Source organism: Lemur catta, chromosome 6 (assembly GCF_020740605.2).
Source record: "Lemur catta isolate mLemCat1 chromosome 6, mLemCat1.pri, whole genome shotgun sequence".
NCBI classification, from domain to species: domain Eukaryota; kingdom Metazoa; phylum Chordata; class Mammalia; order Primates; family Lemuridae; genus Lemur; species Lemur catta.
Genome location: NC_059133.1, coordinates 8,047,251 through 8,059,311, shown reverse-complemented (window position 1 = coordinate 8,059,311; position 12,061 = coordinate 8,047,251). Strand labels below are relative to the sequence as shown.

At 51.1% G+C, this 12,061-nt stretch overlaps 1 protein-coding gene across 1 annotated transcript in view; it reads left to right on the top strand.

Moving 5' to 3' along the window:
* Positions 1-6,236, top strand: part of GRAP2 (GRB2 related adaptor protein 2) — a 70,613-nt gene extending 64,377 nt beyond the window's left edge. The window contains exon 8 of the mRNA XM_045554860.1: positions 6,092-6,236. Within this exon, the coding sequence (XP_045410816.1) occupies positions 6,092-6,100 (9 nt within the window). The 3' untranslated portion in view covers positions 6,101-6,236. The remainder of the gene's footprint in view (positions 1-6,091) is intronic.
* The last annotated feature ends 5,825 nt before the right edge of the window (positions 6,237-12,061 follow it).

The following is a 12,061-nucleotide window of genomic DNA, read 5'->3' as shown; positions in this document are numbered from 1 at the left end:
CTTCCACCTGCTATTCCCCCCTCCACCCCTGCTGCCCAGAATGCACATCCTGCACGTACTCCATGGGGCAGGGATCATCTCTGTTTTGTGAACCATGGAATGCCCAGCATCCAGCAGCGTGCATGGCACACAGAGGCTCCACAAATACTTGTCTGATGGATGAACAAGTGGACCTGCCTCATCCCACCCATTTACTCTGTAACCCAAATATCTCAGGTCTTCCAGACCTGTAGAAGCAAACAAGGTCATGTTAACATTATGATCAGGTTACAGTAGCTTCAGCCACTGCCCTCAGATTATCCTCCAGTGACCTCTGAGAGCCCAAGAGAGTCTGCATGTTCAGGCACCAGTCCGCTCAGGCTTCCTACTCGGGTTGTGTCCTGTTGCCCCACAGAACACGTCCTCTGCTGATGCCTGTCGCCTTCCCTGATGCCGTGGATCCACTGTGCATCGCACTTGTCTGCTGGTGAAATGGCCTGATCCCTCAGGTACCAAATCTTCCCTGTAGTCCATGTGGCAAGGAGGTTGGACAATGGGTGGGGTGGAGAGTGGCCTATTCTGAGAGGCCCTGCTTGGGCCCAGGGTCCCTCACGGTCCTCCATGAACACAACTTGTTCCCTTCTCACCTGCACCCTCGCCCCATCAGACAGGACAGGGCTGCCAACCCTTCCCTCCCACTCTCCTCTCTCTCTGCTGCCCCTTTCTCCTTCAGCTGAAAAGAAATGCCCGATAGCTCTCCATTTGTGCAGTAGGCACCACACAGGGACCACATGGATGTGCACCCAGTTGTACAGTCTGGCTCAGCTATAATTCATTCACTAAATCAACAAATGTTTACAAAGCACTTCCTAGGGCTCAGACACAATCAGTCACCGGGTTCTTTGCATCTCTCAACTCTATCCTCTCTGTGTCCATCCCACAGCCACTGCCTTATTTCAAACCTCTCAATTCTCTCCCAGGTAATTGCCATAGTCCCCCTGCCTTGTGGCTATCCCCCTCTAATCCAGTCTCCTCTGCCAGAGAGATCTTATGTACGTGCAAGCTGATAACATCAGGCTTCTGCTCAAATCCTTCAAGAGCTTTCCATAACTTTCAGGCTGGAGTTTAACCTCCTTAGCTTTACACTAAAGGCCTTTTGTGATCTGACTGCTGCCTGTTTGCTCAGCTGCATTTCCCACCTCTCCACTCCCAAATACTCTTACATCAGTCCCGCAGAATTATTTGTGGTCCCCAGAATAAATCATGTTGTCTCAGACCTCTGAGTTTGCCTGGAATGCCTTTCTCCCGCTTTTTTGTCTAGATCCATGCTGTCCAATAGGACTTTCTGCAATGATGCAAAAGTTCTGCATCTGCTCTGTCCAACATGGTAGACACTAGCCACACATGGCTCTTGAATACTCGAAATGTGACTAGTGCATGTGAGTGAAACAGCCACGTGTGGCAAGCAGCTACCTTACTGGGCAGATGGGTCCAGACAACTGTCACTTCCAAACACTTAGCTCAGGGCTCAGGGTTTCCACTGGGAAATCATCTCAACATTGTGGCTGACACATACGCCCCCTCTTTATGTTCCTGTATTGTCCTCGTTCTGCCTCTACCCCAATACTCAGAACACTGTGCTACTATCAGGGATTCATTGATCTGCCTCCCCCATTAGACTGAAGATTTTTGAGAACAAAGGCGAGCAGTTCACTCCATAAATGGTTGGTGCATGAACGCGGTGCTGTGCTGCTGAATGTTTAACAATCAGCTCTCTGAGCAAAAGCCCAATTTGTAGCACTGGCCAATCCCATGGTGTAAATACTCCCACCATGTGTCAAGAGAGTAAGAAGACAAGCCACAGAGTGGGAGAAAGTATTTGCAAGAGACATATCTGATAAAGGACTCTTATCCAAAATATACAAAGAACTCGGAAAATTCAACAATAAGAAAATGAACAACCTGATTTATTTTTAAATGGGCAAAAGACATGAACAGACACCTCACTGAAGAAGATACAGATGGCAGATAAGGACATGAAAAGATGCTCCACATACGCTGTTAGGGAATTGCACACTACAGCAGTGGGATACGGCGACACACCTACCGGAATGCCCAAAATCCAAAACACCAACAGCACGGATGCTGGTAAAAATGTGGACCAGGAATTTGTTCATTGCTGGTGGGAATGCAAAAGGGCATGGCCACTTTAGAAGACAGTTTGGTGGTTTCTTACAAAACTGAACCTACTCTTACCATACAATCCAGCAATCACACTCCTTATTATTTACCAAAAGGAGTGGAAAACTTATATCCACGCAAAAACCTGCAAATGGATGTTGACAGCAGCTTTTTCTGTAACTGCCAAAACCTGGAAACAACCCAGACGTCCTTCAGGGGATGAACAGATAAATAAACTGGTGCATCCAAACAACAGAGTACTACTGAGCGCGGAAAAGAGAGGAGCTGGCAGGCCACAAAAGACGTGGAGGAAACGTAAAGCATGTTACAAGCGGAAGCCGGTCTGAAGAGGCTGCGTACTGTCTGATTCCAGCTGGATGATATTCTGGAAAAGGAAAATCTAGAGAGACAGTGAAAGGATCAAAGGTTGCCGAGGGTTAGAGGGGAGCGAGGGGTGACTAGGCAGAGCATAGAGGATTTCTAGGGCAGTGACACTGCTCTCTGTGGTGCTACCACAGTGGACACGTGTCATTATACATTTTTCAAAACCTGCCGAATGTACACCCAAAGTGAACCCTAATATAAGCTATGCACTTTGGGTGATTACGGTGTGTCAGTGTAGGTTCAACAGTTGTAACAAATACATCACTGTGCTGGAAGATGTGGACAGTGGGGACAGGGGGCATATGAGAACTCCCTGTACCTTCTGCTCCATTTTGCTGTGAACCTAAAACTGCTTTAAAAAAAAAATCAAACAGTCTACTTTAAAAAGAACAACTCCCACCATGGCTGATTTCAAGCCACCAACGTGACATCACTGAACTCAGAGGTGGGAAGAGACGTGCCCGATTGGCTGTCATGAGCAGACAGGAGCCAGCTCCAGACAGCACCGCACGAATGCATGAATGAATGTGCTAGACGCTGGGACTGCAGGGGACGCCTTTGGGCTCCTTCGGGAGCAGCCTGTTCAGACCTGCAAGAAGCTGGGACTGCGGCCGCAAGTCCCACTTCAGTTCCAAGCCAGGAGATGGAGGATCAAGGATCATGTCTTTGATTTACTCAGTAAGAGGCACATTGCTCTCCTTTGGGTCCTTTACCGTTAATACCAGGACGTGGCCAGGCGTCTACCGAGAGGCCCACTCAGACGCGTGGAAAGTGAGTGAGCCTGCGGCCAGAAAATAGGGGCCCGACCAAAAGTATCTTAAACACAAAGGGGCTTACGGTCTCTCGCGACGAGAAGTCCAGAGGCCGGGCAGCGTTGGCCCGCATCAGTGTGACGTGTCTCCGGACACCGCGCGCAGGCGCCACGATGTCCGATGTCCGGTGGAGAAGGGGCGGGTCCCTCCCGGTTTAACTAGTGAGGAAAACCCTCCCCGGAGTCCTTCGGCAGCCATTCCTCAGACCCCAGGGGCCAGGCTGGATCACAGGCCTTTCTTAAACCGACCACTTCCAAGAGGATGGGCCCCCCGGAATGGGCGGGCGGGACCCTGCGGGAGGCAGAAGCTGGGGCCCCAGGCAGGGCCAGCCCACGGGAGGAAGCCGACGGGGGAGGGAGCGGAGGTGCGAACCGCTGTCAAGACCCTCCGTACAGGGAGTATTAGAGGAAGAGTCATTTATTCTACAATCAGGTCATTTCTTAAACATTCCTAGAGATAAATATGGAACAAGAAGGTAGCACAAGGGAGCACGACTCCCCAGCGTTCCCCAGTAAGGTGAAATGCCTACGTGAACACACACACTCTCACACACTCACACACTGTGACACGCACACGCACGCGCACACACATACACACACACTCTCACCCTCTCACACACACACACACATGCACGCACACACACACACATACACACATGCTCACACACACGCACTCTCACACACACGCACACACATGCTCACACACACACGCTCACACACATACACTCTCTCACACACACACTCACATACACATACACATACACACATGCACACACATGCTCACACACACGCTCACACACATACACACACTCTCACACACTCTCACACACACATGCACGCACACTCTCACACACATAAACACATACACACACATGCTCACACACACGCACACTCTCACACACTCTCACACACTCACACACACCCATCCATCAACCTTCCTCTGTGGACCCCCACATCCACACTAAGCCAGCAAGTCGATGGGGACAGGTTCCACGCTGTTCAAAGCCATCAGCCCTGTACACAGTGAGGCTGTGTGTGCTGTGGGGACGGAGCCTCAGCCAGCCCGGGGCTGTGCCCTAGTCCCAGCGACTCTCTGATCCTGGCGTGAGATTCTCCCCCACAAGGCCTTCCAGGCATGGCTCTGTGCAAGGTCATTAGTGGCCACGTTGTGACGTGGGCTATCCCATTTATACACGTCTGAATTCCCCAGGGTGGGCAGCCAGTGGCATCTCACTCCCCAGGCTCTGACCTGGTTATGGGGTGTTGCCAGGCAACGGCTTCCCGCACTGGAGGAGCCTTAGTTACCATGGCAAGTCCAGATGAGTGGGTGGGGGGGCAGGGGAGAGGGAGCACTGGCCTGGCGTCAGCGCCGGGACTCTGTCCTCTCTTTCCTGAGCCACTGGACCTTAGGGAAATCCCTCTGGGCCTCAGTTTCCTCTTCAGTAAAATGAAGGAGCTGGGTCTCTTCCGGCTCTAAACCACTGAGGCATGCAGATGGCATAAACTAAATAAACACTGATCCTAAGACCCCTCTTAGGCAAGGAATGACTCAAGATAGGTGCAGAAAAGGAATGTATTAAGTTTATTTGTCTTTTAAAAAATAGACAAATTAGCAAGCTTGTGTCTCCATTAGGACAAATGAAAGTTAGGGAGATTCTGCCTTCTGTTAACAGAAATTTAGTTTCTGGAATTAGTATTCACAAGTCCCCAGGGCTCCCTAGGCCCTCTTAGAACCTAGACTCCCTAAGGAATAAATCGCAACGTGGGCCCCCAAAACACCCAGCTTGCTAGAGCCAGATGTCCTGTCAGACAAGGTCTACCAGTTCTTGGGCTCCGCTGGCCCTTCTGCCCCAGGTGGAGCTGTGGCACTAGCCCAGCCCTTCTTAGGTCACTGGGACCCATCAGACGCTTCTGGTGTGGACCTCTGCACAAGCCTCTTGGGTGTGCTACTTGTCCCTGCCTTCCTCCTGAGACCCGGCCCCACCTTCTTCCCTCGTTCCTGCAACAAGATCCCTGCCAGGCCCAGATAACGGGACCACTGCAGTACCCAGCTCCTCCCTCCCCTGCCTTGGTCATGCCAATCCCCTTCCCAGAATCCAGATGACGTGTCCTAACGCTGGCTGCCATCCTCCTGTCAGCCCACCTGACTCTCCACATTCTGGAGGCCACTGGTCCCTTCCCCGCCACGCGCTCTGTCCCCTCAGGACTCCGATGACCTTGTGCTGGAGCCCCTGTTGCCACTGGCTGCATAGCACCACCACCACCATCTGTGCCCACAGTCGCCAGGGGCTCCTGTAAGCCCAGAAGGCAGGTCAGGCCCTGTCACACCCCCAGCAGTTGGTCTGTCCTCCCCCTTCCTCCTCCTGGAGGCAGGGTCTGGTTCTACGTCTTGGCCACTCCTGATCCCTCCCCACCACCATACGAACAGGACAAACAGGGCAATGTCTGAGTGTGGCCAAGGATGCTAGAGCCATATATCAGGAACTTTCTCCATCCCACCTCAAAAGCTGAGTTTCCCCTCAGCTGAGAGCAGAAGGAGGAATTCATACCTTGCACATAGGGAGTGAGAACTACCGGGGTGTCAGGGTGAGTGATCCAATGGTATCAGTCTCTCAGCTGACAGCTTTGTTCTGGGGCATATTAGAACCTTCCAGCCCTGTTGAGAAAGCCCCATCCTTGAGCTGTGCACTCTACTCCCTCCCTTCCTTTCTAACTCTCCTCTGCTCTCTCCTCCAGGCAACATGAAACAGTGGAAAAGGCACAAACTTTGAGTCAGACGCACTTGGGCCCCAGTCCAGATTCTGCCACTTACTGCATGAGCCTGAACAAGTTACTTGACCTCTCGGAGCTAATCTAGAGATCTGGGGCTAAGGGCGCTGAGTTGTCAAGAGAAGTAAACAAAATTACAGGAACTACTTGGTAAGGGCCTGGCAAATGGTGGGTATGTGGCGACTATTTGCTTTCTTCATTCTATTCATTTCTATGGCCCAGGCCAAGCAACGGGGCATGGAAAAGAAGGAATCCAGTTCAACTCTTAGGTTCCTGCTGGCTTTTGACCTCCCTGACCCCTGCAGGAGTCTTGCCTTCCATGCCCAGCTACCCCCTCCCCCCCAGCCCCCCGATAGCTATCTTCCATTTTTGGCAGAAACAGCCTTCTTCACCCCACCCCGCCCCACCCCATCCCCAGTGAGGACATGTTGCTGCAAAGGCCTCCTCTCCTTTGAAACTTGCCTGTCCTGTATGCTGCCCTCCTCGGGGTAATCTCCCTGCACCCATCCAACTGATAACTTGCTGACGGAGCACATCAACTCTGGGAGAGTTCTCCTCCCTCGCCTCACCTCTTCCAGGTAATGCCTGCCCTGCAGTGGCCACCTGCAAAGGACAAAGCGCTGGGGGTGCTGGCCAAGCAAGGGAATAATTCTTGAAGGGGAATGCCAGGCTAGGCAGGGGGGTGGGCAGCAGCCCAGGGCCACCACAGGGATACCAGCCACCTTGGGTTTCTTCCTTTGGGGCCCTCCACTACTTTACACAGAACCTCACCCAGATCAGGCACTTTTTTTATTAGGAAGCCTTTCTGCTGTCATGCTCTGCTTGGGGTTCAGGCTGCCTCCTGGGGGTGGGGCTGCATGGAGGCAGGACATCTGGGCTGCTCTCACCCTTGAACCTTGCCATACATTTTCCTTCCTTGGTGACTGTGTTCATGCAGGTCCCTCCACCTGTGGGCCCCTTCCTTTCTATTTATGTCTGTCCGCATCTTAGCCAGCCTTCAAGGGAAGCCACCAACTCCGTCACAAAGTTGCCTTTGATTCCACCCTCACCCTAGATGGACCAGCCCTTGCTCCACTTCTCTGACAGGTGCTCTGTCAGCCTTGCCCTGGAGAGGTGTGTGTACTCAGGGCCTGAGCCCTGGGATGTCCAGGTTACAGGCCCCAAGGGCAGGGATGAGCAGACACTAAGGAAATAAGTAATTCCAGCCCAGAAGTCTTGGCTGGGGTCAGAGCTGTTTTAAAATTTGTCTAAAAACGTTCCTGGGGTTGCAGCAGCGCTCTGCCATGGGGGTGGGGGGCGGAGGACGGGGCGGGGCAAGGGGGGTGCTGTCTGCACAGCCTAGCAGGGACTGCGCTCCAGGGCTCCCTGTTTCTGTGCTGCTGCCTGGAAGAAGACAGAAAAGACCCCATCTCTTCAGGAGGTTCCCTCCTAAGACCTCCCTAGACTCAGAAACTGAGCAGCCTCCTTTTCGTGATACTAAGTGTTGCTGGAGCCGGCGTGGGCTCTTCCTGCCGCTGGTCCCACCTGTGCTGTCATGTACCGCCAGCTCAGACACCATTTTTATCCCGCCATTTCCCGGCTCACGCGTCTTCCATGGCTCCTCGCTGCCAACAAAGTTCAAACTCAGCCTGGAATTTAAGGATTCAAGAATTTCTATGAGGCAGCCTATATTTCCAGTCTGATCCCTCTCCCTGTCCTTCTCCCGTCCTTGAAACACACACACGTACATATTCACATACGTATACATAACTCACTCAGCACCAGGCCTGTTTTAGAGCTGGGGCACAATTCTCCTGCTTTCCCCCTTCACCACTGCTTTGCTCCCTGGGAGATCAAGTTTTTACACACTTCTTTCTGGTGCTTCCCAAGTGTCCCACCCCACTGCTGGGAAGAGATCTGATGGTTAAATTAAGCACCCAACTCCTCTTGACGTCTCCGGTTCCCTTCTTTGGGTTTTTAGGAAAGGCATTATCAGAGCCTCCCCATTCCTGTTCTTATTGAGGTATCTCAAAAGATGCCACCTGAGGTGTGGGACATTAGCACCCCAGGAAAGGCACAATACGTACACCCTATTTCTATCTCCCTCAAAGACCCTACTCACTTCCCCTGCAGGACTCAGTAATATCCCCTTAAGCTAGATGACCTTAGGGGACTCATTACCAAGCCCTTCATTACTAAGTTTTTCCAGTCTGGCCTCCTTCTCCTACCAACTCTGCGTATAACACCCGTGTCCTTGCAGTGAGGAAGCCTGACAGCTCCTACCACCTAGTCCAGGACCTGCACGTTATTAATGAAGCCGTCACACCCCCCTCCGTCCAGGGGTCCCCAATCCTTACACTCTGCTCAGTACTGTACCACCTGACACACAGGTTTTCCCTGTCCTTGACCTCAAAGATGCCTTCTTCACTCTACCTCTCTCTCCTGACTCCCAAGACTTATTTGCTTTTACCTGGACCAACCCTGACACAAACCATTCACAACAGCCCACCTGGACCTCTTGGCCCCAGGGGCTCCGTGACGGCCCCCACCTCTTTGCACAGGCTTGAGCCCAGGACCTGTCTGTGCTTTCTCTACCCTGCAGCTCACTTCTGCAGTATGTCGATGGTCTCCTTTGCAGTCCTGCCCAGTCTACTTCACTGCATAACACTATCCTCTCCTCACACACTCCGCTCATAAAGGATATCGGGTTTCACCAGGGAAGGCTCAGATTAATCAACCCACAGTCACTTGGGGTTCCAGTTATCTCCAGGAAAGCGAGCTATTACCACCCAGCGCAAACAACTTATTTCCTCTATGGATCCCCTGGCAGCCAAAAGGGATCTTAGAGCTTTTCTGAGGTTAACAAGCTATTTTCATGTATGGATTCCCCAATATGGGCTCATTACTAAACCCCTATGTGAGGCCCTCCGAGGCCCAGAACAGGAACCTTTAGATTGGAAGTCTCCTCTCCTGCAAGCCTCAAAGCTGCACTGGTAGAAGCCTCTGCTCCAGCTTCCTAACCTGAACAAGCCTTTCTATCTGTATGTACATGAACCGGGGACAGTGGCTTTTGGAGTATTAGGACCAAAGTCAGGACCCGATTTCAAGGCTGTTGCTTTTTTCTCTAAGAATTTGGGTAACACTACTAAGGGATGGACACCCTGTCTAAGAGCCCTGGCAGCCACAGCCCTCCTTGTCCAAGAAGCTAATAAACTGACTTAGGGACAGCCAACTCAGGTTTATTCCCTTCATCAGGTTCTTGTCTTAAACGACAGAGCTCATTACTTCCTTACCTCTAGCCGTATTACTCAGTACCAAATCCTACTTATACACAACCCTTCTATCATTCTTCTCCCATGTTCAGCCTTAAACCCTGCTACCCTGCTTCCCATTTCTCCTGAGCCCCCAGAACACTCCTGCCTAGAAATTTTGGAGGAATCCACTGCAGTTAGACTGGACCTCTCTGATTCCCCACTGCCTTCTCCAGATCGTAGCCGGTACATGGATGGGAGTAGCTATGTTTGAGATGTCCATCGCAAGGCAGGATACGCTATTGTCACCACTACTCATACAGCAGAGAGACCTCCTCTACCACCTGTCACCTCCATTCAAAAGGCAGAGCTAATCGCCCTGATTAGGGCCTTACAATTAGGTAAAGATCAAAGACTTAACATTTACACTGACTCTAAGCCTATCATAGTCTACACTCTCACGCAGCTATCTGGAAAGAACGAGGACTTCTCACTGCACAAGGCACTTCTGTCAGACATGCTAACCTCATCAGACGACTCAGACAGGCAGCTCAGTTACCCAAACAAGTAGCTGTCATCCACTGCAAGGCACAGCAACCTCTCAGTCCCTTGGGGAACGACAGGGCAGATAAAGAAGCTAAAACGAGCAGCGATGCTTCCCTTTCCAGCTACTCGAGCCCTTTTCCTTCAACCACTGGCCCCAAACTACTCTGCTAAAGAAACTACCCACGTTCCACAAGCAGGGGCCATTTGGAATGGAGCCTGGCTTTTCTATAAAGGCAAATTTGTTTTATGTCCTCAACCAGAGAACTCTATCCTCCACCACATTCACACCTCAAGTCACATAGGGAGTCGACCTTTGACAACCCTCCTGTCCTCATACCTTCATTGTCAGAACTTAGAAGAAAAATTTTAAAAATTACTTAAGGACTGTTCTATTTGTCGGCAAGTCAGCCCTCAGGCCACCTTAAGCCCCCTCCTTCTCTTCCTGCTCGTCAACTCCAAGGTCATCTCCCCAGACAAGATTGGCAGCCAGACTTTACACACATGCCTCCACACAAGGGACATAAATACCTTTCAACTCTGATAGATTTGTTTTCGGGTTGATTGGAAGCTTTCCCTACTAAGACGGAACGAGCCTCTGAAGTCACCCAAGTTCTTCTCCGGGAAAGAATTCCCCCTTCGGGCTCCCAACTCCTCTCCAAAGTGATAATGGCTGAAAGGGGCAGCCTTGCAAAAATAACAGGAAAATACCAAATCCCACCATTTCCCCGGTAATGGTGAAAGATCAGTCCTATGGGTTCTCTCACTCCCAGACACTCGGCAACTCTGTTTTGCACGACTTCTGAAGAGAGCTGAACGGACAGAAAAGAGATGTACATCTCTCTCTTTCAAAACTGTTTTTTGAGACTCTGCTTTTACAGAGTTCCTGAGTAAACAGCAGAAGAACGAGCTACAGCCTCAACTCTACCTCGAGGACAGAGTCACATCTCCTGTGATAATCCCTTCTCCAAGGCAGGGCAGGAAACCAAGTCTTGGACTTTGACATCCTTGCAGTTTTTGTTACCTACTTGCAGCTGCTTTTGTTCTCAACTGACAGCTGTCACTATTTTTTTCTCCCCTTTCGTCCCCCTTAAAATCAGTGAGCGCTTGGCCTTGCTGCTGGCACCCCCTTCTCTTTCTTTGGGATGCCACGCCATCTCCCTGCTCTCTTCCCTGCTTTGCCTTCTCTCTTTCTCTTTCTCTCCCTTTCTCTCTCTCCCCACCCTCCTCCTCTGACAGGATAAAATAAACTTTTTTTTACTTTTATATATCTTAATTTCTGCATGAGAAATCTTTCTCCACCCATGCCGTGAGCACCTACTGAGCTTTCTGCCCTACCATTTGGTGGCTAAATCTCCTCCCTTATGCTCTCTTCAGACTCCCTTTGTTTCTAAGTCCCTTTGAGCCGCTGTGTGGGTGCTCAGTCCTCCTAACATCTTTCCCCTCAATGTCCCCACCCCCTCTGGGTACCTACTTGCCAGCAGTGGAGTTAACTGACAACTTCTTGGAGAGTATGCAAATGTACACCTTCCTCAACCTCAACCTTTTGATTTAAAGGAGGGGCAACCTCTGCAGCCTGGTGATTGGTTTTGCTTAAAGATCCTCTAGGACAAACAGGCCTCTTACAACCATTGTGGAAAGGTCCGTTTCAAGTTATTTTTACCACCCCCACTGCAGCTAAGCTTCTGGGAACCCCTCCTGGATTCACATCTCTCAGCTCAAACCTGCATAACCTCCAAAACCTGCCTCCACCCACGACAAACTCCCTGAGAGCCCACCGGCTTATACCTGCCAGCCCCTCACAGACACCAGACTCCGATTCACTCGACATAAGCTTCAAAACCGTGAGCGTTAATATGCAGTGGTATCTAGGACATCTCGCAGTTCTCGTACTTCTGTAACTCACGTACCGAGCTTATTCCCCTTTTGCCCATGCCGAGGACCACAATAACAGTCTGACTTTTCACACACCCTCACCGCGGGCGTAATACAGCATCTTTATTTGCCTACAGTCCAAGAGGCCCTCCACCTTCTTAAAACTGCTGCCCCTTCTCAATCCTATGCAAACTGTTGGATATGCGCCAGTATTTCTCCACAAGAGGGGCTTGTCACTATTCCTGTCCCACCTCGTGAATGGAGTCAGCTAGAGCCCTGTGTAATCCCT